General features: G+C 41.5%; 1 protein-coding gene across 5 annotated transcripts in view; it reads left to right on the top strand.

The window, feature by feature from the left end:
* LOC134212207 (E3 ubiquitin-protein ligase MIB2) overlaps window positions 1-27,459 on the top strand; it is a 121,980-nt gene that overhangs the window by 56,624 nt on the left and 37,897 nt on the right. For all 5 annotated transcript variants that reach the window (XM_062689859.1, XM_062689858.1, XM_062689857.1 and 2 more), the window contains exon 3: window positions 21,703-21,886. In XM_062689859.1, coding sequence (XP_062545843.1) covers window positions 21,829-21,886 — 58 coding nt within the window. In that variant the 5' untranslated portion in view covers window positions 21,703-21,828. The remainder of the gene's footprint in view (window positions 1-21,702; window positions 21,887-27,459) is intronic.

Genomic DNA, 27,459 nt, shown 5'->3' with positions numbered 1-27,459 from the left:
GATATTCCAATGAATTTGCTGATGAATTTCCCGAGAGTGCTTTGAAGAATTTTCCGATGAAGAAAAATTCCCTGAACAAATTGGAATAGTTTTGATATTTTAACAAATTTTAGTAAATAAAATCTTGAAAAAATTCTTAAAAAGTTTTCATCAATCAAATGCATTAAAGTATTGCCACGCCGCCGGCTAGAATTAATCTCAACTTGACGCCGATAACCTAGCCGTCGCGGTTTCTGGACCATCGCGCACCTTTATTTCGAAGTTACTTAAGCAAAGAGAAACTATGCAATAATTTTAATGAGGTTCATCACTTAATAAATCATAACATTTTTAGAGCATAAGGTATACATTTTTGTACTAGTTGACCCGGCAGACGTTGTTCTGCATAGTAGGCAATGTACTTTTTTTTAACTGCCCATGCGAAAGTGCCATACGAAACTTAATTTTAGATTTTCACGATTTACTCAGCTTTACTTGTGAATTTTACATGAGGAAATATCATATAAACCCGTCGGAAACGATAACGAACATATTTGCTTAAGGAATGAAGAAAATCCATCCAGCCGTTTTTGATTTATGCGGATACGAACACAGACCATTTCATTTTTATTATATAGAAGATAAAGTTCCGTGTGGGCAGTTGGTTTGCTTTTTCTGATAGTTCAGTTTTTCCCACAAACTTGTCCATTGCAACAAAAAACCAATTCGTTGATCATATCCCATTTTGGATGCACCATACACGGGGAAGTTGCAATATGTGGACCGGGAAAACCAGGAAAAAAACGGGAATTTGAAAATGGAAATTGAGAGGCCACCCAGAACAATGTATTTTTGCCATAGCTTCTGATCCCATAGTCCGATCCGGTCAGTTTTCAATAGGAAACAATGGGACAGGATGCTCCGTTGAATGCAACTTGTTGCAAGCAATCGGTTAGGGATAAGTACCTAAAAATTGAGCTAACCTTTTTACGCGTCTATGGTCTAAACATGTATTTCGTCCATAACTTCCAAGCCCATAGTTCGATCCAGCCAATTTTCGATAGGAAATAATGGGACAGGATTCCCAGTCGAATGCAACTTGTGAGCAAATCGGTTACGGGTAAGTGCCCAAAAAAGTGAGCAGGACTTTTTTGCACACAGACACTCACAGACCCCAAGTAACACATTTCATGCAAACTTGGTTGCTGCAACTCGATTGTGACATAATCTGGTTGCTACTCGTGTGCTACTCGGGATATCACCTCAATTCGTCAAACTGAGTTGGATCTCAGGGCGTTCGATAAAAAAAATTGGTTTTGGAGCGAATGTATAACCTTTACGGCCTTTGCCTTTGCGGCCAGAGTAATTTATAATTATCGAACTGTCACCTTGTGGTTAATTTGAGTTCAATTCGGTAATTGACAAAGATTACTCTATAGACTGCAGCTGACTTGCCTTGCTCACCGGGGTCTTGTTAGTACTATCTCGGGGTTTTAATCAGTACCTCTGTGTAGCATCCGGGCTTGTTCCTTAAATACCTCGCCATCGTGTGCAGCCAGCTATTTGCCATGAAGCTGCTGCTTATGCTTCCACTACATCCGAAAACCACATGATCCTTTGCCTCATCCAAGGGGACTGGATTCTGCATACGATGGCTGGCGTCAGTCTCCCCCTATTGGCTAGGGAGGTTAGGGACAAAAGGTAGAAAGTACAAAAGACCGAAAGACAAAACGTCGAAAGACAAAAGGTCGAAGGGACAAATGGTCGAAAAGGACAAATGGTCGAAAAGGACAAAAGGACGGAAAAGACAGCATGTCGAAAGGACAAAAGGTCTCGCATAATCAATGTTGGTAAAATCATTCATAACTCTCAATCATCAAGCCCTCCCGTGCGAACGAAATCGTCTGCGATTTTAAAGGAATGCATCACGCTTGACTTTTTCATGTTAAAACGCATCATTTCACTCATTAGCATTAGCATTAGCATTAGCATTTAGCAGTTCGCACAAATTCGTAGGTGGTACAAGCCAAGACTATTGTTATGAGAGTAGCATCACTTTCATCCGTTACCACAGATATTGATTTGGGACTAATCACTAACTCTGAGATGAAAGCAATGCACTCTCCAATAGTCGAGATCTGTCCTGGCCACGTCCTTGCGAATGCTGAGGAAGGGGAAGGATGGTTTGTTGGACACCCACTTAAGAAAGATGCAGAGAACTCTACGACCTCTCATAGGTGCCACGGGAGGTTTTGGGATTGTGTGGAAGGTTATAACAGTAGGAAACGTTTTTGGTATAACGTGAAACACAGAAAGAACTAAGATAGAAATACAAAGTAGGAAAGGGACGAGCCTGGAATTGAACCCACGACATCCTGCTTATAAGGCAGGAGCGGTAGCCACAAGACCACCGAGCGCGTCGCATCATTTCACTCATTTGCCAAAAAATCAAAACGCATGAAATCAATTTGGGGTCAATTTATTGCTTATACATGGAAGAGTGTCTAACATTGTATGCAACAAACGTCAATTCACTGTTTTTAACGAAGGGGAACAAGAGAAAACCTACGATAATTCAAATGGATGATTCAACTCATCCATTAGTTTTAGGTGCTAATGTGGGTGCGTTTCATTCAACTCACGCTTGATTTGAATCGTCCATGACTTTTGAGATTTTGAGTTTTTACCAACACTGCGCACAATACAAGTTTTATTCATTTCCTAAATCAACAATATTTTTAATCTTTAACAGAACTATTTATATATTCATGATATTGTTTCTTAGTAATTATTTCTTCTTTGAAAATTGCTCATTCTTCAACTTTGATTGATGAGATGAGTGTGCTATTTCTGCTTGAAGCTAAATGCATTTTTTTGGAATGTACCCAACTTGTTATTGATCGACCCTTCGACGTTTTGTCTTTTCGACCTTTTTGTCTTTCCACCTTTTGTCTTTCCACCTTTTGTCATAGATTCTGGCTAGGGTCTACTGGCATAGAGCATAGAACAACGTAAACCACTCCTTGGCGATGCGCTTATAAAAGGGAACAACTTGGAAGCTTCTTGGAAGTTTCTCGGTTCAACTACGGTGTACTATTCAGTATTCGTGACGCCCTAGCTAATGATACTACTAGTGTAAAGGCCCTCCTTAGCCGTGCGGTAAGACGCGCGGCTACAAAGCAAGACCATGCTGAGGGTGGCTGGGTTCGATTCCCGGTGCCAGTCTAGGCAATCATCGTGTTAGCCTCATGATATACGAATGCAAAAATGGTAACTTGGCTTAGAAACCTCGCAGTTAATAACTGTGGAAGTGCTTAATGAACACTAAGCTGCGAGGCGGCTCTGTCCCAGTGTGGAGATGTAATGCCAATAAGAAGAAGAAGAAGGAGTGTAGCTACCCTCATTTGCTTTTTAAAAGATGCAGGACCGTACCACAAGATTTAGGTGCCAGCTTGGGCCTCCCGGGCACCTTAACCCAAGTGTAAGTCACATCCACAGAAGCTTGCGGGCCTCCCTGAATTTTCAGGGTTGGAAGTCTCCTTTCCACACTTCTGGCCATAATACCTCTTCTTCTCAACAACAAAGTCAACATCAATCAATTCAGTCAATTACGTTTACCACCAACCGACTAAGTATATCCTGCCTCGCCACCTGTTATTAAGCCGGGATGAGCCTACCTACCGTATCTGTTGTTCATAAAATTTTAAAGTTTATTTTAATGTGTTTAATTTTAAGTTGCTTTGTTTACCTTTTTATCAATCAAATATTAGTATTCAAAAAATTATTCCAAAAATGGTGTTAACGAGTAGCCGAGCACTTTAACAGAAAAATGGAAAATATACATGTTGTAATTTGGCGCTTACGTCACATTCTTAAATTACGGCAGCTAAGTCAGTGGCTTTCTAGCACTGACGTCATCATTGGCCGGGGAAGAACCTGAACCAATATCAAAATTTACGGTACCAAAGTACTAAAAAAAATTAGATTCAAAGGAGTAAAGAACCATGCTTGAGTATTTACACAAGACTTCTACCTTCTGGCAGAAACGTTAGACCACCAAGCTTACCCGGGCGATAAACGAGATGATAAATGTGCAAATTCTCAAATGGTTAGTTTTTCCAAGAAACCATTTTACACCGCAGTTGAGGAAAAAATCAGGAAGGACATCAAAGCTGTGGAAAAACTGAAGTGTATTTTTCCCTCTGTTGCACACAACACACAAAATACCGAAACAAAAACATGATGAATGGAAAACGAAAGATGAGGCATTGGTACCCATCTCAGCAAGGAATATGAGGAAAAAATGCTCAAACCATTTGATATTGCGACAAATATGACGAGTGCAAAGAACCACTAGACAAACCGAGCCGCGGTGCTGGAGTGGGAGATTTGCGTTATTCCAGTTTTTCTTTCTAGCTTTATTTTTCCGCTCAAACATTATGACTCACAATAACCGGCACACTTCACGTTGCTTTTGCCACCAAACGAAACGCAGCATGATGATGGGCGTGAAAGAGAGTTTGCACTTATCTAGATATTATGGAGCGCACGGTAACATGGTTCGCATCTTGCACGTCACGTGGTCGTTGGTGTGCTATGGAGCTGTGATACCGTTTCAATGGCTTTGAAATTCTATTTCAATCCACCAGCCAGCGGTGAATCTGTTGAATTGCATCTTTCATCTGTAAGAAATGATTATGCCAGAGCTATATTAAGAACAAAAAAAAAACGCTTACGAGAATCGTAATAGTTTGATCTATTTTTAACAATGGACATTCGATGTCGCTTTGATTTCATTCGCATTGATATTGTGGAATACTGACGGTGTCGCAAAATGTGATTGACATGACATAACTGATTGAAATGTTGTGTGATTAGTTGATGGCTAAATAGTAACGTGTCACAAACAGTTGTTTTGGCTATATTTGCGAATTTTGTCATGCTGTAGAAAACCGATCGATAGACGTATTTTCGGGATCGAGAGAAACATTGTTGAGTGACATTTATCTGAATATTTATGGAGTGCAAATTTCCGCAATGCTGCGTGTATAAGATGTATCAGATTCATATTTCACTTTCATCTATTGTGTAGACCTATTTGTTTCGTCAACTATGAACGATTGTTGGAACATGAAACCGTAACAATGAAGGTGATCAAAAGATTTGCTTATTTCTACATAACATGACCGAGAGTATTTTAGTAAATATAATTATAATTGCACAAAAAATAACCGATATATCTAGCGGCAGAAACACGAACGACTAAATGCGCTCATGCGAGTAGCACCAGCGAACTGCTGCCATTACAAGAGCAAGCGTGTAAATGCTTGAACTAGTTTTATGTAAGTTATTGCTGTTTTCTCTTTTGTTAGGCAGAAGCGATTAGATTGCGCGATGGTTGTTTCGATTGTAGAAACAAAAAGTTGCTCATATCCCCGTTGGTCATTATTTTATAAGACTAAAACATCTTGCCATTAAATAACATTGAGCATTCAGCTGTACATGTCATTATCGTGGTAATCTTTCCCACAAAACCATAATAATCACCATGAGCGTCGTCATATTGTCACTTTTCTAGACAGTCATGGCTTCTGTCTTCCATTCGGACCAGTTATGAACTTCCTCACCCAAGCACAAGATTGAATGCAGTACATTAGTGTGTTACAGTTATGCCACGACTAAAAATTCATAAGCCAGAAAAAAAACTAAATCTACAATCAGCACTGTCTAGTAAAGCATACCCCCATAGCGTCCGTGTTCCGATGCTATTTATGAATGGATCTTTGCAAACCAAACAAAGCAACAGAAACAACCCGGTTACGATGGACATGCCAATGCCACTCATAAATTATTAATGTCTTCCGATTTCTTAGATCTGCACTAATGCACGACCCCGCTGGCAGCCGGCAACCGGCCGTCGACACTTTCATTTCTAGTATTGAATGATGAGGCTGGTTCCAGAGCGGTTATACATTTACGTTGGTTATGTCTATAAAATGATACATATTTTAAACCATACGACAAGGAAATAATCTGTATTAGGGAAATTTGGTTGTGTTTCCCACTTTGCAGCAACCTTTTTTTTTAAATTATTAAATAGGGTCGGTGTACCAATTGTCGCCATACATAAGAACAACTATTTTTAAATAAATAAGTAAAAGGCATGTGGGTGCACTTTATATATCAAGCGAAAGGTTTTACTCCCTGCTCCTTGGAACAGCTGCAAAAACCACAATAAAATTGGTTATTATCTTCAAAATTGATTAATCCATAATAGGAACGCATGCACCAGTTGTGGCACTATTCTTAATTTTGGTTCCTTATTTGGCAAATCCCATTGTTTTCTTATGGGACTGGCCAAATAAGGACCACTAGTGCGACAACTGGTGCAAAGGACGTCAAAAATTAAGCAAAATCAATTTTTACAATTATGCTTTGCTTGTTTTGGAGGAGATCAAAGGTTTTATCGTATCATATGAATATGCTTTATCGATATGAACTTGGTTTGCGGTGATTTGATTGGCCATTTGGCATATAAAGCACTAGTGCGACAACTGGTGCTATAGCCACAACTGGTACATCTAGCCTAGGTTAAAGCAAAGTTGTACCTAATAGTTGAAGTGAAAGCATTGAAGTGTAACATTTCAATGCTTTTATTTCAATTCCATTTTTTAAATCTATGCTAGCGGGGTATGATATCCTAGGGTATGATTTTGACAGTATATAGAAACCAGGGCTTACAGTGGCACAGACATAACCCGTTCCTCGTTTTGATTTTTGGTTGCATGATTATTTTTAAAATTATCATTTAAAATACCTACAAAAAACGTTTAGTCTCGTCCTGAAATATGAGAAAATATATATACTCACTTTTAGTAAATCCACTGTTTGTATTTCATACGTCCCACGGAACGGCGTTGCGCTATTGCTGTTGACGATTTCGAAACCTCTTGTAACCTCAGGACGCGATAAAGATAGATACCAACTATTAAAGGATGCCTTGTTTTTGTTTAGGAAGCAGGGATTTGTCCAAGTCCAAATGAATATTTTTGTTTTCAACAATGTTTGTTAATTAGTGACAGTACAGTGGCTCTGAAACATGAAAGATGGGCTGTGTCACGATCTTGCGTCAATTCATATGTTTTTGTCCAATCAAGTAACTGCTAATCAAGCTGTAAGTCTCCTGGGATGTATTGGTGCTAAAGAATCGCGCAATTCCTCCGCAGTGTAGAACTGAAACTTGACAAAGGGAAAATCACGAACAAACATCTTTCATGTTGTCTGACTGTTTGAAATAAATGCTGGAAAATATTAAAACACATAAAGAACACAATACAAATGATTTCAACATTAAAATAAAATGCCTCCCATTTGGTAAATACAAACTTCTTATATTTCTCGATGGCGCAGTTCACAGTGCTTAAATTTTTGTTTGTCCAATATATTTAATGCGAAAAGCTACATAAAAATGATCAGTCATTCTTCTCAAATTGACCCGCCTCAGACGATATTAACGCACACGCACACATTACAGAGCGAGACATTTCCCCCATTTCCCATTGCTTCGAAACCCCCAACCGAGTCTATGTGTGAACACTTAACGGCAGTGCGTTTGTCATTTCGCAAACAGCCGTAAAATATATTTATAAAGCACCGGCTGCGTCGCGACGCCGCACCGTTTCTGACTTCTTTTTCTTGACACTAGTGTCGTATCCCACAACAGCGTCATTGTCGCATCGCAGACGTTAATTATTCAGTTGTTAACTATGCGGTTTTCAAGTCAACACAACTTATTCGTGTGCTGAGAAATCGAATAAACTTCGCACCCGAAAATGTCCTGGTCTGCTTTAAGGCGCGCGTTACCGCTGAGCTACGGAAGGCCCCCGTGAACTAATAAAAAGCGATTTCATTTGTCAGCAGCAGTCCCTTTCGTCACTTGCACCAGCAATACACAGCTGTGACGAGTGAGCTTTCGGTTATTGCTGTGGGTGATGGGGGAAGCACACGAGTCACGAAGAAACATTTGACGGGATGCCCGTGCCCGGTATACGTCATTCATATCACCATACCGTACGACGAACAGTTACACGACTCCAAAACAACAGAAAAATACGCCGCGTCGCCGTCATCATGCGGTTGGTTGCGCGTTGTTCATTTGACAAGCGGCGAACGGTACCGACGCAATTTAGAAGTTGATCGTACCAGTCAGTCGGCAGTTATGTGGAGATTGCTCTTTCTATTGGCGGCTTGTCCATTTATTGCAGCTGCTTGGTTTGGGTGGGTAAACAGTGGATGACTATTAGAGTGTGAACCGCGCAATATACGAATTAATACAAAAACAGACACATTATACGTGACTGTTGTTTTCGGTGCTTTTGCGCTTTGGTTATGTGCTTTGTTTTCTAGCCAACGTGCGGGAGGATGCACGGCTAGAAAGCAAGACTAGCTGGGTTCGATTCCCGATCCGGTTTAGAACATTTTCGGGCATAAAAGTATCATCGAGATCTCACATGATATACGAATACAACAAAAATGGTAACTTGGCTTGGAAACCTCGTAGTTGATAACTGTGGCAGTGCTGAATGAACACTAAGCTGCGAGGCGGCAATGTCACTGTGGATGTAATGCCAAAAAAAAAGAAGAAAAAATTTCCGAAACATAATAAAAAATAATTTTTCAATAGAAGTTTGTTTTCAACAAGCTAATATTTTAGTTTTCACTGAAGTATTCTGTATCAATCTTGGCGTGAATGTCCTATAACTTATTGCAGAGGCTGAATTTCGATTTGTGTTGTATGATTACAGGCCTGGTAGCGAGTCACTTTTTAGTGACTTGGTCACTATTTTGAGTCTAGTCACTATAAAGTCACTATTTGCATCCAAAAGTCACTAAAGTCACTATTTTTCATAGAATGGTCACTGAAGTCACTATTTTTGTTTTGTCTGTTATAAAAAAGTTCAAAAAAAAAAAAAAAAAAAATTGGGGGGAAATGCTTATCTAATCTTCCGGTCAATGTCATCATATAGTGCATATACTCCTGTATATATACGATTGTGATGCATCACCAGTGCTACGATGTGCACGTATTACCTGGCAATCTAACTGCATTGATTGTCTGCCTTTTCAGAATTCCCAATAATATTCCGTTTAAATATCACAAATGATGGTTAATTGTTTGTGCTAAGGGAAAGAAAAGTGCAGTGGGTATCGGCCAAGTTCCCCCTGGCGGTGCTAAAATGATAAGCGGGAACAATACCTAATTTCATTTAAATCTTTTAGTATCATTAGTGATTAGCACGCGTTATTATTTTATGTGGGGGCACGCATGGAACATATTTTTCAACGCGGGTGTCAGGCGACTGACCCATGCTCGACCAAAATAGTAAAATTTAGCTAGAATATTTTAATTTTGTTTGATTATTTTTATTTTATTTTTATTTTTGCCATCAAATGATTAGGAGCTTATTTTCAACATCACATAACGCAAGAGAGGGTAAAACTCTGCGTTGCATAGAAAAGTTTAGGAGGTCCCAGATTCGGTGCATTGTTGCACTGTCGTGTGGGGCATGGTTGTCCCGTGTCGTTTATGGCGATGTCGTTCCCGCATCTATGACGCCTTTGCTTGAACAAATCATTTTATGTAATGGCGGGACATGGTCATAATTCATTCTAGTTTTCAAATATTTTGGTAGATACTTCTTAAGGCTGTCAAGGCGGTGCGAGGGACATTGCCTATGAGTGGCAGAGGCGACTGTGCTCTGGGCGGCAGCATGGTGAAAGCAGTTTCGGGATAGTTAGGATTCAGTTTTCGAACTTAAGAGAATATCTAGAATAATATTATATTTTGATGAGCCAACCTCCATTTTTAATCACGAGCTTTATTTAGTAGCATAGGTTATCAGTACTCGCAATATACTTAATTCGGTGGGCACGCTTGGAACACATTTTTAACTCAAGTTCGATCAAAAGTGTAAAATTTAATTGATTAATTCTAATTCAGTTTAATTATTTTAATCTTTCTACGTCAAATTGTTAGGTATTTGTTCCCCACCCTCCTGCTCACTTCTTTTCTATTTTTTGTTTCCAAACTTAAACCAACGTGATCATGCTAATCCCAAACTGCACGTACCTATATCATATCAATCTACATAGCTTCTTCGACAATCATCAGAAAACGGATTTCAATCATTTCCTTCTACCATAAGTATAAATCATCTAAAAAGTTTCTAAGCTATAACAAACTCTATCGTTGCGATCCCGAACTGTCTGAACATCTATCATGTACATAAACACAACCGTTTCTATCTCTACAAACAATTCTCTAATAAATAGGTTCCATAGCAGCCGCTAGAGCCGGAAGCGGTAAACAAGCCGCTCCACATTCTCCTCCTCTATCTTCTATTCTCTCACAAGTTTACTAGCCTGAAACTGAACTGTTTCGGACCCCTTATGGGTCTGAAGCAGAGGACGGGACGCTCGAGCCTACCAGTCAGTGGATGGAAAGGTCCGTTGTGATAAAGGGTCTATCACAAGCCTCGGATAACCTGGAATAAGTTTTCCACGAGTCGAGTTCACATTGATTTCATGAGTTATATAAATTAATCGTCACGTTGAAAATTTAAGCCAGCAGTGTAAACGTATTGCCTAATGTCATACAACGTAGATTGGCCACGGCCCGGGGATACGTTGAGTATAACAAGAATAACAAGAATAAAAAAGTTCAAAAAAAAAATCATTTGTACCTATTATTATCAACCAAATCAAATGTGAATCTGGTAGCTTTCAACTTTCATGATCATTTTCCAAGGCTCTCATAGTAGAAGCATAAGTACTAGAACGCTAGTGGCGCTGTAGTCAATTAAATTATTTTGCCAAATTATGCTTCAACAAGCTTCAATTGGCCATAGTTCATGCATCATATTGTAGTGCATGTTTTGTTTCATCACCAACATGGGTTTGACACTTGTAGTACCGGTACTTTGGCTGCCAGATCGAAGTAACCTACATGTTAATCACGCGAACAGTAACGACCAAGATGAATACACAGCTAGGTGTTTCAATCTGCCCAGTTTATGCACGAGAAGACGGCGGAGGTGAAAAATTCATTTTCGGTGCAAAACATAAACAAACCGGCTGGCTCTTCCATACTAAAATTCAAGATGGCTGAATCGTGAATTTGGCAGATTGGAGCACCTAGTAGTGTATTCATCTTGGTAACGACATTAGCAATCTTATACTTTTAAATCAACTGCTCTCCTAGATGTGAAAAATGTCTCCGCAGTACACATAGCACGTGCTATCCAAGCATTCACTGCCGGAATGCACCACGTGGCGACCAATTTTGAAAAAAATCGAAGTAGCTTTTTTTCTGGATGTATGTTTTTTTAGGCGACTATCGTGCACGCACTTCACTTTGCGCAGCTCGTAAGTTTGCGCATTTTGCGGTTATTTTTGTTATAGAATGCGTTAACATTAATTTTCGAAATATAATAACAACTTGTCAGCACAAAATACATTTTATTATAAGTACATGCATTTTGCCGCCGTTTAATAACTCATTTTTCATTTTAATAGTTGATATTTGTACTGAAAACAACCAAAATGTCGTGTTATTAGCACAAATGACAAGTGACGGTCTACCCGAAAAACTTCGGGCTCATATTAAACAACAGATGTTGTAATTGTTAACATAATTTTGTGACACAACTTGTTACTAACTACCCGTTGTCGTGACGCCGGGTAGATACCTTCTCGTGGTGTGTTACTTAATATGAGATACCATGGTTACATTGCTAGCTTCTGGCTCATCCAACGAATACCATCATTAGCATCCAACTCCGTGGTACTAATGAGAGTGTCGCAGTCACTGGACTCTCGCCTCTCACTCCTTACGATGAAAGTGGACGTGGCCAGTAGCAGTAATCCTCATGCTTTTGTTGTTTTTGCCTTTTCTTGATTCTCATAGCATTCTAGATAAAGATTTCAAAAATGAAACAGTAGTTTGCAATCAACGAATTATACCGTAACAATCCTAATGCAACTTGTAGCTCTATACCCGGATCAAAACTTCGTACAAAAGTCACTATTTGGTCACCTTTTCTGCAATGGAAAGTCACTATTTGGTCACTTTTTTGTCATCGTTGGTCACTAAAGTCACTATTTTGAACTACATTCATCGCTACCAGCACTGTGATTAACTTTAAGCGTGATGGTTTTTCTACAACTTGCTTGAAAGCTCGCAAGCCTTACTGCAGAAACCTAGTTCTAGTCCTATAATGACATGCGAAAGCGGCCTTTTCGAGCCAACTGTCAAAATATGAACCAAATGAACATTGTTATTGTTGTAGATTTAGAGGTATTGCAATTGTTATGAAAAAGATTAAAAAACCCAGATTAATCCACCTAGCGGCGATGATGCCTTTCTCGTGCATCGTAAAATGTGCTGAAAAAATCACATAAGAAAGGTCATAAAAGCACTTTAGGGGAATAGATTGCATTTATTACTATGATTTCTTACCATTATACCATTCTTACCATTTACCGGTAATACGAAGAGCAGGGATTAACACGAGTGGTACAATTTTCAATAAGTCCGTCCGGCTATTTGGTTTCGCCGACGACATAGATATTATGGCACGTAACTTTGAGAAGATGGAGGAAGCCTACATCAGACTGAAGAGGGAAGCTAAGCGGATCGGACTAGTCATCAACACGTCGAAGACGAAGTACATGATAGGCAGAGGTTCAAGAGAAGACAATGTGAGCCACCCACCGCGAGTTTGCATCGGTGGTGACGAAATCGAGGTGGTAGAAGAATTTGTGTACTTGGGCTCACTGGTGACTGCCGAAAATGACACCAGCAGAGAAATTCGGAGACGCTTAGTGGCTGGAAATCGTACGTACTTTGGACTCCGCAAGACGCTCCGATCGAATAGAGTTCGCCGCCGTACCAAACTGACAATCTACAAAACGCTAATTAGCCCGGTAGTCCTCTACGGACACGAGACCTGGACGATGCTCGTGGAGGACCAACGCGCACTTGGAGTTTTCGAAAGGAAAGTGCTGCGTACCATCTATGGTGGGGTGCAGATGGCGGACGGTACGTCGAGGAGGCGAATGAACCACGAATTGCATCAGCTGTTGGGAGAACCATCCATCGTTCACACCGCGAAAATCGGACGACTGCGATGGGCCGGGCACGTAGCCAGAATGTCGGACAGTAACCCGGTGAAAATGGTTCTCGACAACGATCCGACGGGCACAAGAAGGCGAGGTGCGCAGCAGGCAAGGTGGATCGATCAGGTGGAAGATGACTTGCGGACCCTCCGTAGACTGCGTGGTTGGCGACGTGTAGCCATGGACAGAGCCGAATGGAGAAGACGCTTATATACCGCACAGGCCACTTCGGCCTTAGTCTGAATAAATAAATAAATTCTTACCATTATTAAAAAAAAAAATTTTCGATTTTGAAAAAAAATTTCCAAGGGGGGACCCTTGGGAAAAAACAATGATTTTTCAATAATTCCGAAATGCAATGTCCGATCGGGCCAATTTTCAATAGCAAACAATGGGACCGCATTCCCCGTCGAATTGTTGCGAGTAAATCGGGTAATGCTAAGTTTTAAAAAGTGTGTCTACAAAATTTGTACACATACACACATACACACACACATACATACATACACACATACAGACATCACCTCAATTCGTCGAGCTGAGTCGATCGGCCTCCTATCAAAATTTTGTTTTTGAAGCAGTATTATAGCCTTTACGTACACTTAGTGTACGAGAAAGGCAAAAAGGTTTATCGAAAGAACAAATTGTAACTTTCGTAATGTGGTTTATGCATCGTATTTCGTTCATTTATATTGCTTTTTTTAATTTTAGCGGCAATGTTCATTTAAACACTGTTAGTGGATAGCCGAACATATTCCAAATTGTCATCAAATGCAAATTCATATACAACTTCAACATTTTGCGCTGCGGTAAGTACTGGCAGCGTTTGCTACCAAAAGTAACAGCGTTGCTAAATCGTTTGAAAAAGTTTTTGCATATCTCTCATTATAGGATACCTACTTTTGACGTAGGACTACGTCTGTGTTTTCTATATTGGGGTACACTTTACGATTGCGAAAATCGGGGACCGTCACGAAAATATGATAGACTTTAAACTTTAATATCTAAGCCGTTTCTCGATGGATTTTCTTTTTTTTTGGACCGTACGATCAAGGATGAGTCAACGCTTCTTCGCATTTATTTGAAAATACTAATTTTTAACTATTTATTATCGATAATTGATAAAACGTTTGGAAATAGGTCAACTAACCAATCACGTACATACATCACTAGCACAGACATCAAAAATCAATCACTTGCGGGTTTGGATCTAATCCTCAGTTTGAACAAGGTTTCACGCAGAGCAGACGCATCAAAGCGATCGCTGCGGAGCGGACACAGCATCAGGAAGGCGCTAATAACATTTTCAAAGGAAATCCATCGCATTGGTGGTGGTGCTCGATGTGTTGCTGCAGATCATTCAACCTCAACGAACCAGAATTTCGTATGAAGAAAGGGTTGACCATAAAAATAGCACTGTGGCGATCCCGCACCGCCAATGCCGATGCTGAAAATTTATTACAAATTGTGGTGTCAGCTAGTTGGAAAGGAGCATTGGGAAAAGAAAAAATGGTTCTTCACAGGATTAACATTTTATGAAAAGAAAGAGTTAATTGCAAAAATGGACTGTTTCGGTGGCATCGGGTTTGGCGTGGTAGCTTGGTTGCTGTTAGTGATCCCATCAAATAAAATTTTCTGCATCATCTCTCTCCGTTGCGCTATCGAATTCGCTATTTACGATTGAGTTTTGCACTTTGAAGAAAGTTTATTTCGGATAGTCGGATCGACCTTCTTTTGCACTTTGAAGAAAGTTTATTTCGGATAGCCGGATCGACCTTCTTTTGTATGAAATGGTGGCTTTTGTATAATATCAATGAAGACGCCACCTCAGTGGTAATTATCTACAGCAACCACCCATCGGTGAACGTCACTCGGACATACAGATGCCGAAAGATAATATTTTGTAATATGAAGAAACTTCGTCTTGAGTCAAATTTCTGTTGTTATTCCTCGCAACAATACGCATCTTAGATAAACAACATCTCATAACCAAATTAGAATCTTGCTAGAAAATTTCATAGGATTCTTAGAATTTGTCATCCTCCGAATAGTCCGTTGTCTGCGGAATCCCGATCGAAATGGCTCGCGCGCGTCGAAAAGCAGCTTTCTTATATCTAATGAAGTAATTCCATTAGCCCCGCCCCTTCATTAATCGTTATAAGTGCACATTATATTTACACCCATATCAGATCACAAAGGGGCGGGTCTAACGGGCTTAATTTATTTAATACAAGAAAGCTGCTGTTCGGCGCGCGCGAGCCGTTTTGATCGGGATTCCACAGAGAGCGGTTCGGCATTCGATGCAGCGGATTTTGATCGGGATTTCGCAGAGAGCGGTTGAACAAGATTTTACGCAAAGCGGTCGCAGCGGAGCGAACACAGCAGCACGAAGGCGCGCTGGTAGCATTTTCAAAGGAAAATCATCGAATTGGTGGTGGAAGTCTGCGTTGGTGGTCGTCATTCAACCTCAACAACAAATCAAAATCTTGTGAGGATATTCCATTTGTCTGCTACTGACGCCTACATTTGAACAAACTCATTGCATTATCTCCCTCCGACGCGCGCTTGTGGTTGTGCTACCAAAGGGCAACTTTCTGTCGTCGCCAAACGATGGTAACCCGGAAAAAATGGATATCATTTCTAATGACTAACGAAACAAAACCAAAGAATCTAGCCAGAAAATTTCACTTTCCGTCGACGACGGCCAAATCGATGAAGACGCCACCTTTGTGAAAAATGTCGTTTAGCTGCCTTAGTTTTTCAAATGGGGCATTATTCAAAACAATAAATCGTAGGATCGTAGGTCAAAACCTGTTTGAAAATTTATTCTTGAAGTCCCGCTCACTTTGCCACCAGCGCTATAGAAAACGATGCATGTACGTTTCTATCGCGTGCGGAAGTCGAACGTTGAAAATTAATATATTTGTGTTTGGTTTCGCGCCACCTCCGATTCTGCTTATCTTTCCTTTATTCCGGACATTTTTGAGCATAATGTCTTCTAGGATTCTGATGATATCCACTGAAAGATAGGCGAGTGGCTTCAGTGGTGATGCGGCCGATGAGTCGATTCCTTTTCCATGGCTGGTTCATCCAACTGGGAGCTACTTTCAGTTTCTTGATTCGGTTGACCTCCGAGCAGTTTGCACAATGGCAATAAATTTACACAAAATATGATGAAAAATACCCTCCATTTCGTATAGCTACGTAGTCCTACGTCACCTTTGCGTACAACCCGATTGGGCTGAACCTTTGAGTTTTTTTTATTTAATATGTAAACGATGATGATTTGTTTTATTTCCGATGTGACGAGCTTGGTGATCTAGTGACTTGACTACCGTTTTTGTCTCATAAGCATTAGTCGTTGAGTTCAACCCCAGAATCGTCCTTTTTATAGGGGAACTGCTCCTGGAATTCATCTCATGGCTTCCATATTCATCCCATCAAAAACAAAGCAATGGGAAGCAATTTGATTTGTTTCTTATTTTTGTGATTTTTTCAGCAGTGAGTACGCATGGTAACAAAAAGAAGTGACGAAATTGGTGTTGTATTTCCAGTGTTGGTAAAAACTCAAAATCTCAAAACTCATGGATGATTTAAATCAAGCGTGAGTTGAAACGCACCCAACGCAGCATCTAAAAACTCATGGATGAGTTGAATCATCCATTTGAATCATGGTTGGTTTTCTTTTGTTCTCCTTCGTTAAAAACAATGAATTGTCGCATAAAATATTAGACACTCTTTTATGTATAAGCAATAAATTGCACCCAAATTGATTTCAAATGCGTTTTAAACCAAAATGATTTTTTGGCAAATGAGTGAAATGATGCGTTTTAGCATGAAAAATTCAAGCATGATGCATTCCTTTAAAATCGCAGATGATTTCGTTCGCACGGGAGCGCTCGTTGATTGAAATTTATGAGTGATTTCACCAACACTGTGTATTTCTTTGTTTCGCGATGAGATAAAATTTATTTCATCGCGAAACAAAGAAATACAACACCAATTTCGTCACTTCTTTTTGTTACCATGCGTACTCACTGCTGAAAAAAAATCACAAAAATAAGAATTTGATATATGTTCACGTGGGGTGCCAATGGAATGTATGGAAAAATTTGACCATCGAACTTCAAATACGGGTAGTGCTCATAAGTTTCATCTCCTCGAAAAAAGTCCCTATGCAAAATTTCTGCTCAGTCGGACTTCTTTAAGTGTTGTCCAAAGCGGTCAAAGTTTGACTATTTTGAAACACAAAAATTTTCCAAGAGGGTGGTACAGGAAAAACTCGAAACCGATTTTTTTTATGCCAAACGTCTCAAAAATGCATGAAACGTTAAGATCTGGGGTTAAATCGATATTTTTTTTTGGGAAATTTACTTTTTGGGACTTTGAAATCATTAGTCTTAGAAATGCATGAAACGTCGAGATCTGGTGTTGTCTTGAACATTTTTTTTTTGAGAATAATTGACTTTTTGGGACTCTTTTTGGAAAAATTGATGCAAAATGTCTGAAAAATGCATGAAACATCGAGATCTCGTGCAATCTGGAAAAAAAAATCGATCGATCGGCCGTCAACGAAGCCGGCTTGATAACTTCCCACGAACTCATTCACTAATAGTGATAGACGACGGAAGACGATCTGGGATATCACTTTGTAGGCGGCATTAAGGATGGTAATCGCTCGAAAGGTCTCACACTCCAGCTTGTCGCCTTTCTTGTAGATGGGGCATATAACCCCTTCCTTCCACTCCTCCGGTAGCTGTTCAGTTTCCCAGATTCTGACTATCAGTTTGTGCATGCAAGTGGCTAGCTTTTCCGGGCCCATCTTGATGAGCTCAGCTCCGAATCGGAGCCTCCGATACCATCCTTACCAGCTACTTTATTGGTCTTTAGCTGTTCGATGGCATCCTTAACTTCCCTCAAGGTGGGGGCTGGTTGGCTTCCATCGTCCGCTGAACTGATGTAGTCATCTCCTCCGCTGCCTTGACTTTCACTGCCTGTACTCTCAGCGCCATTCAAATGTTCCTCGTGCTGCTTCCACCTTTCGATCACCACACGTTCATCCGTCATCCGTCTTCCGGCAACGCTGCCTCGAGATGCTGCTCCCATCCTTATCCCGGCACATTTCGCCTCGCGGCACGGAGCATTTGCGGGATGCGTTGAGCTTCTGATAGAACTAGCGTGTATCTTGAGAACGGCACAGCTATTCCATCTCCTCGCACTCCGCTTCTTCCAGGCGGCGAGTCATCTGCGCCATCCATCAATCAGAACGTGTTCGATTTGTGATTCTGTCTGCAGTGGTGACCTCCAGGTGTACCGATACGGGAGGCTGTGTTGGAAGTAGGTGCTGCGAATATTCTTGGAGGCGACGAAATCAATTAGTCGTAGGCCGTTTTCGTTCGTCACCCGGTTAGCGCTGAACATCCCATGTCCGCTCTAAACGCCTCCTCTTGGCCAACCTGAGCGTTCAAATCCCCTATGATGATTTTGACGTCGTGACTTGGGCAGCTGTCGTACTCATGTTCCATCTGCGCGTAGAATGCGTCCTTATCATCATCAGTGCTTCCGGAGTGTGGGCTATGGACGTTGATTATACTGAAGTTGAAGAACCGCTCTTTGATCCTCAACTTTCACATTCTTCCATTGATCGGCCACTACCCGATCACGTGCCTTTGCATATCGCCCATCACTATGAAAGCTGTTCCCAGGTCGTGTGTGTTGCCGCAGCTCTGGTAGATGGTATGATTACCTCTAAACGTTCGCACCATTGATCCCTTCCAACAAACCTCCTGCAGCGCTACGATGCCGAATCCACGGTTCTTGTATGTGTGTGCTCCCGATGAAGTTGAGAGATATGAGGTTCCACGAACCGAGTTTCCAATCGCTAGTCCCTTTTCGTCGCAGTGGTCTTCGCCGATGGTTCCGGTCCGTAACCTCTTGTTGATTGTTCGTTGTGTATGTTTTTTTTAAAGGTTGGCTTGCAGGGCCTGACACCAAACCCCCTAAATTTCCGGAGGACCAGTCCTCCTTATTTCCGGTGGACTATGGTGCACAGTTTCACTTAGAGTCCCTCGCTGGCACTCGGACGATGATCAGGCCCCTAACAAGAACAAGAACAGACGCTGTTGTGAGCCGATCCTGACATGGAGAACAGACGCTCAGTAAAATTTGCACCTCCGGAGAGGAGCAAACCCCTCTTCCCTGTCAGCATACGACCATAGTTCCCACCGGGGTTGGTTACCCGATCTGCTCTAAGGTTGCTCGTATCCCGGCCAGCACCACGGGCTAAGGACCGCGAGATGGAGTCTATTTTATTCCTTCAGGTACGCGAAGTACCAATGGTACGCTTTACCCAGCATTTACCGGGCACAAAAAGGTGAGGTGCGCAGCGGGCAAGGTGGATCGATTAAGTGGAAGACGATTTGGCGGACCGCTCGCAGTCTGCGTAGCTACGCTGGCAACGTGCAGCCATGGACACAGTTGAATGGCGAAGACTTTCATTTGTTGCACTCCAACCTTAGTCTGAGTAAATAAATAAATACTTATGCCTAACGTCGTGGACACACGAAATGTACGGTCATCATGCTCATGCTTATGCGAAAGTCCAAATTGCATCAGAGTTTAACACCTGATCTGATCCATCAGCATTCCAATTAGGAGTCCGGCCGGATATGCGGACGTTTTATGGAAAAAGTAAGCGGCTCTACATCGATTGAAAAGCGTGGTTTTTAGGCATCGTTGTAAGCGAATGATACTCTCAGCTACTTAGTAGCCGCAGGTGGCTATCGACTGCTCGTAACAGCTGACGAAAATTGGTTGGTATTCTAGATTCATACCAAACGTAGGAAGTTCTTTTCCCACCAACTGCACCCAAACGGTGATTGTTAGATTTTCTGACAATTCTTCATAAGAACCTAGCAATACTAGGGTGGCTCAAAAAACACTTTTTCAAATTTTTTGATGGGCCGCCCTCTTATTCGGTTCTATTTGATGCCCTGATGCTGTGGACCAAATTTCAGCAAAATCGGTCAATGTTTGGGCGGTGCTAAACTCGTTGGAAGTTTTTATGGAAAAAATGTAAACAGAAACATCCAAAAACAGTGATTTGCAGTTGGACAGCAGAATTTACCATCAAAAACCATGATATTAATACAGTTCTTGTAGAATTGAATACCGAATGTTATGCTGAAAACCGCGAGAAGATTAGAGTTTATTAGGCAAAGATATTAGCATTTTACTGGAGTGTTGTAGGGGTGAATTTATTTCTTTTCAAGGGTAAAAGAAACTAAATTTGCTCAAACCCCACTTCAGAGAAATGGTAATAACTTAGCCGGGAAAACTCTAATCTTCTCGCGGTTTTCTGCATAACATTCTGTATTAAATTCTTCAAGATCTGAATGAGTATCGTAGTTCTTCATCGTAAGTTGTGCCGTCCAACTGCAATTCACTGTTTTTGGTTGTTTCTGCATACATTTTTGCATATAAACTTCCAACGAGTTTAGCACCGCCCAAACGTTGACCGATTTGGCTGAAATTTTGTCCAGAGCATCAAGGCATCAAATAGAACCGAATAAGAGGCCCATGAAAAAAATTGTAAAAAGTTTTTCCCATACTAATTTGAGCCACCCTAACCAATACCTATATAAGAACTGGGCATATGCGAAAATGCTTGATTCTTATACAAATATTGTGTGAGATCTTATAATTTTGCAAGCTTTTCTTATAACATTTGTTGTAAGCTCTCATTTTTTTTGTATGAGAATCTAACAATTCCGCATACGCCCAGTGCTTATACAGGTTTTGGTAGGTTTTTATACAGAATTGTTAGAAAATCTAACAGTCGCTGGTTGGGTGTAGTTTACACTTAGGTTTTTAAGGCGGTTGAAATCCATTAATTTCTCGGATAACATGAACTTTCACAACTATCATACTACCTGCTTTTTTGTGTTTTTTTTTCCTTCATTGTTACATTAACGCTAAAGATCTTAATTGACTAAAACCAAACCGTGTAAAAAAAAAAGAAAAGTACGGCCAGTACTTGAATATCTATTTTTATGAGTAAAAAAACTAATTCGTAAAGTAAAACACACAATCACTCGGTGAAGGTAATCGGTTCGGATGTTCGATATTTACTACCGATTCAGTGATAGTAAAATCTCTTCCCTCACAATTGTGGCATTCCATTAACCTCAGATAATGTTGTTATTCGTTTGACTCTTATCTTCTTTCTACGATCAATCGGCAAATATTCCGAAGGACGTCCCGTGTCCTACTGAACTTAATTACTTTCATTGTTACAGGCATTGTAAGTTACGTCTGCGAAGTAGTAGTTTTATGGGTACCTGGAGTAAAATAGACACCCTTTTATACAACGGACATTCTGCTTGTTTTGTGCTCTCACACAAAAATGTGTGTAATCTACTGTAAGAACCACATCTGCTCTCATCCCAATGGGCTGTCCATTTCACTCAGTGTGCCCAGAAAGCCCCCGCTTCCCCTTTCCTATAAATAACTCATTCATTCTTTTTTCGTTGTTGTCTATCTTCACAGATTGTGCGGAAAGGAAGAAACCTTCACTTAAACTGAAGGCAAGGCTGACCAGCGTCGTCGTGTATTTATTCCGGGCAGCCTAGTGTGACGGACCGTGTTTACTCTGGATCAGCCAACGGAGGCGACATGTTGGCACCGGGAATACGGGTCGTCCGAGGACCCAACTGGATCTGGCAGAAACAAGGTAGTTATCGAAGAAATAGACAGTCACGCACAACGGACAAACATAATGCACATGGCCCGTGGGTAATGAAATATTCATTCAGGTTCCTGGATGGAAGAATGTATGTCGCCTACAACATCCATTTGCAACCATGGCATAATGGCTTTTGTGGTACACAGTAGGAAACGGCAGCTGGAAATGGAACACAAATTGATATTGTAAGGAGGATGTAGAGGAAAAGAAAACTCAATCTCCCTCGGAGAGTCGTTGACCTGAAACAAGGAAATATTTTGGTAACACATGTTGTGTTTGGTTCAATTGGTAAATCAAAGCATAAATCGTATCCGGAGAATATCCTCCATCCATAGGGTGACCAAACAAAAAAACATTTGAATTTTTTTTCATTCATAGTATGATATGATTCATTTGGTCAAATCGCGTGTTAGCACATTAGAAGATTGATTAAAAAGTGTCAAATTCTACATTTATTAAAGTTAAAGAGGTTTCAAAATATCGGGTCATAAAACTATTTTCTCATAGTGGAAGATGGTTCAGCTTGTTACCTTATTGACTCCCAGAAAGGTCGATTCTATTGCTGCGCAATGGTAATACCAGTAGAATAATCGTAATTCGGTGTTCGTACATCGCCATCGTCGAACGAACGGACGTCATCCATGAATTGGAAGACGGAATCATCGTTCTGCGAATTGAGGGGAAGCGATTACCCACATCATATTTTATCGCGGCGATGAATTGCGAAAACAAAAACGTCTCCTCCTCAAAGCGGAGAACCACTTGCGGTTGAGAAGAAAAATTACACGAAAGTGATACTCGACAATTATGCTATTGTCTTCTTGTGGTTGTTTGGTTGGTGGTATCAAGTTTCGTTTACGCCTTTGTGTATTTATTTGCTTTTCGTTTTTCCATTTACTTAATGCTTTGTTCTTGAACGCGTCTGCCGTCTATGATGGTTGGAAGTGATGGTATTTGGTTACCCTTTCTTTCTCTCATAGCAATTATTTACTCCCGAGAAAAGCTAAGCGTTTTTGAATCGATTAGGATATAAATAGTTTGTTTTTGTATCGCTGGCTAAAGGAAGGACACCGGAAGGAGAAATAGTGTCACATTCTGGAGCGGACTCCAGTGGCGACCATATTCCATTGAACTATAGTTATAACACATAGTCTGGTCTGTGTGTAAATTCTTCTGTATTTTTTAGAATTGCATTACCCGAAGGTAATGTTTCCGCCTCTCAACTTAGTAGTCTATTTAAGTACATCGAAAAAATCAACAGTTATATAAAAAATATGATTATTTAAGATTTATTGATATTTACATTCATGTGGTAGTAGTGGTACCATTTGTCGAGATATATTTTGTAATATTGATTGTGAGTTCAAACATCGACGACAATCTGGGCAAACATTTGGTGTTATAAAAAACTGCTCTAAGTGTCCATTATCTTATGGTTTAACGATATGCCTCAAGTACACACTATATACGTCCTGAACTGTTGATAAGAAGCATGGAAGCCTGGAAGCTCAAATATCATATATCAATTGATTCAATTGGGCAAAATAAATCAACCTGAATGTGTGTTTAGAGGCACACTTTTAATATTTATTTTTCATTGGACGCTACAAGTTACAATTGACGAGGACTTTTTATTTATAAAGCCTGTCATAGTGTTATTGTACTACCTTATGTTGCATTTGAATGAGCTTAATCATCAAGGTTACTTGAAGGAGAAAACACTTATTGCGCTTTTGACTTTAATCAACTTACTTACTTATGTTGCATTTGAATGAGCTTAATCATCAAGGTTACTTGAAGGAGAAAACACTTATTGCGCTTTTGACTTTAATCAAGATTGACTGAAAAAGACCCATGAACGGGAAAAAAATGAAGGAGGAAAACCATGTTTAGGTCTGCCCGTCTAACTCGCTGCGCTCCACGTACTCTTCGTGTATTCTTGCAACTTACTCAATGCTCATCGTATCCTTCCCATTGCCACCTTCTGAATCCCGTGTTTGCCATGGTGTTGAGCGATCTCGTGGAACATATTTTACCACCACAGACCTTTGTGATGTCACCGCCAATCCTCAACCCTCTTTTTACGGCACTTATTGGTGGTAGGTACGCAAGAAAAATGTGACTTAATGTTAGAATGCGTAACGAAAGATCTATTGGCCTTTTTTTTATAACTGTCAAAGACGAGTTTAGTACTTTCCATTTAATTCCACCACGTTCCACTACGAGACACTAAAGACGACCTCGCAGTTGAGGTTGAAATACGTATTTGCAAAGCTAACAAAACGTGGTGGAATTAAATGGAAAGTACATTTTCAAAAAGAAATAACCTTTGGTTACACGTGTAGACCTTAGCGTTCATACTCCATGCAATTCTTGGATGACCTAGGACGAACAGTTATTGGAGGCGAATCCATTTTTTTCTATGGATTGAGAAGGGTACAGAAAAAATAAAACTTTAACTAGGCGTGTAGACCCAAAGTCCTATTCTCTAGAGAATTCTTGGATGACCTGAAAAAGAACAGGTATTGAAGACGTATGCTTTTTGAATCAAATAAGTCATGAACAATAAAAAAAAGTATAAACCCTTTGGTTACGAGTATGGACTTCAAGGCCTATACTCCAAGGAATTCTTGGATGAACTTTGGCTCACTAGACATGAACCATTCTTAAAAAGAGATAACAGGGAATTCTTGGATGAACTGGAAAGTAACAGCTATTGAATTGTTACCAGACTACGGTCGGAGTGACCTGTGCTTCACATAAAAGTCTTCTCCATTCAGCTCGGCCCATGTTTGCACGTCGCCAACCACGCAGGCTGCGGAGAGTCCGCGAATCGTCCTCCACCTGATCGATCCACCTTGCTCGCTGTGCACCTTGCCTTCTTGTTCCCGTCGGATCGTTGACTAGAACCATTTGCACCGGATTACTGTCTGACATTCTGGCTACGTGCCCGGCCCACCGCAGTCTTCAGATTTTCGCGGTGTGAACGATGGATGGTTCTCCCAACATCTGATGCAACTCGTGGTTCATTCGCCTCCTCCACGTACCACCTCCACCCCACCGTAGATGGTACGCAGCACTTTCCTTTCGAAATCTCCCAGTGCGCGTTGGTCCTCCACGAGCATCGTCCAAGTCTCGTGTCCGTAGTGAACTACCGGTCTAATAAGCGTTTTGTAGATAGTCAGTTTGGTACGGCGGCGAACTCTATTCGATCGGAGCGTTTTGCGGAGTCCAAAGTACGTACGATTTCCTGCCATGATGCATCTCCGAATATCTCTGCTAGTATCATTTTCGACAGTCACCAGTGAGCCCAAGTACACAATTTCTTCTACCACCTCGATTTCGTCATCACCGATGCAAACTCGCGATGGGTGGCTCACATTGTCTTCTCTTGCCTCTTGCCTCTTTCTATCATGTACTTCGACGTGTTGATGACTAGTCCGCTCCGCTTAGCTTCCCTCTTCAGTCTGATGTAGGCTTCTTCCATCTTCTCAAAGTTACGTGCCATAATATCTATGTCGTCGGCGAAGCCAAATAGCTGGACGGACTTATTGAAAATTGTACCACTCGTGTTAATCCCTGCTCTTCGTATTACCCCTTCCAAAGCGATGTTGAATAGCAGACACAAAAGACCATCACCTTGCCGTAACCCTCTGCGCATTTCAAAGGGACTCGAGAATGCCCTTGAAACTTGAACTACCCACATCACCCAATTCATCGTCGCTTTGATCAACCGTGTCAGTTTATCCTGAAATCCGGTTTAGTGCATTAGCTGCCATAGCTGGTCCCGATCGATTGTATCATATGCGGCTTTGAAGTCGATGAATTGATGATGCGTGGGCACGTTGTATTCGCGGCATTTCTGCAGTACTTGGCAAATGGCGAACACCTGATCCGTGGTGGAGCGTTCGCTCATAAAATTCGCCTGGTACTGCCCCACAAACTGTCTTGCAATTGGTGCTAGTCGACGGCCAACAATTTGGGAGAATTCCTTAAAGGCAGCGTTCAGCAATGTGATTGCGCAATAGTTACTACAATCCAGCTTATCGCCCTTTTTGTAGATGAGTCACACGACACCTTCCATTCACTCCTGCGGCAGAACATCTTCCTCCCAAATCTCGGTAATGACCCAGTCCTGTGCTCTAGCCAGTGCCTCACCGCCGTGTTTAACTCTCCTGGTAGTTGGTGAACCCATGGGGCTTTGTTGTTCTTCAGCCGGCCAAACTCCTCTTGGATTTCCTGGAGATCCGGAGCCGGTAAAATTATGTCCTGCGCGCGTTCTCCCAGGTTCATTACCATACCGCCATTTTGTCTGCCATATCGCCATTCAAGTGTTCTTCGTAGTGATGCCGCCACCTCTGGATCACCTCACGCCCGTTCGTCAGAAGGTTCCCGTTTATGTCCTTACACATATCAGGCTCAGGCCCTTACGTGAACGGTTCAACTTCTCATATAACTTTCGTGTGTTATTAGCGCGGTTCAGTTGCTCCGTCTCTTCACGGTCTCGATCTTCCTGCTGGCGCTTTTTCCTCCGGAAAATCGGGTTTTGTCTGTTTATATCTGTGTTGGCGCTATCTCGCCCATGCTGCATTCTTCTCTTTCACTAACTGCTCACATTCGCCATCATCCCAGTTGTTTTTCTGATTCGGGGGCACCGTACCAAGTGCATCGGTTGCGGTGCTACCAATGGCGGATCGAATATCTCTCCAGCCATCTTCAAGCTGCTCTTCCGTTGGGAGTGCCACTTCCAGCTGCTGCGCGTATCGTTTGGCGAGTCTACCGTCTTGTAGCCGCACAATATTAAGCCGCGGCGTTCGACTTTGACGCGTGTTGTACACCGTCGAGAGTTTTGAGCGCAGGCATACTGCAACGAGGTAGTGGTCGGATTCAATATTCGCACTGCAGTGATGTCGGAGAAGAATTTATCGTCGATTACAACGTGGTCGATTTGGTTTTTCGTTTCTTTGTTAGGTGATCTCCATGTGGCCTTGTGGAGAAAGAAGGTGCTTCGGATCGGACTACCATTCCGCGGGAGACTACGAAGCTGGCCGTTGTCGTACGATATTATATGCAGACTATCTGGTCCGATGACCGGTCTATACATTTCCTCCCTTCCTACCTGAGCGTTCATGTCACCGATGACGATTTTGACGTCCCGCAGTGGGCATCCATCGTATGTCTGCTCCAGCTGTGTATAGAACGCTTCTTTCTCGTCGTCGGGTCTCCCTTCGTGTGGGCAGTGCACGTTGATGATGCTATAGTTGAAGAAACGGCCTTATATCCTCAGCTTGCACATCCTTGCGTTGATTGGCTGCCACGCAATCACACGTTGGCACATCTTGCCCAGAACTATGAAGCCGGTTGCCAGCTCGTTGGTGGTGCCACAGCTTTGGTAGAAGGTAGTTGCTCGATGCCCGCTTTTCCACACTTTCTGTCCTGTCCAGCAGCGCCACGACGTCAAAGTTGCGGGGATGTAGTTCTTCGTAGATCATCCTGTCGCAACCTGCGAAACCTAGCGACTTGCAGTTCCGTGTTCCAAGCTTCCAATCGTGATCCTTTAT

Source organism: Armigeres subalbatus, chromosome 2 (genome assembly GCF_024139115.2).
Source record: "Armigeres subalbatus isolate Guangzhou_Male chromosome 2, GZ_Asu_2, whole genome shotgun sequence".
NCBI lineage: Eukaryota > Metazoa > Arthropoda > Insecta > Diptera > Culicidae > Armigeres > Armigeres subalbatus.
This window is presented reverse-complemented; position numbering and strand designations above follow the sequence as displayed.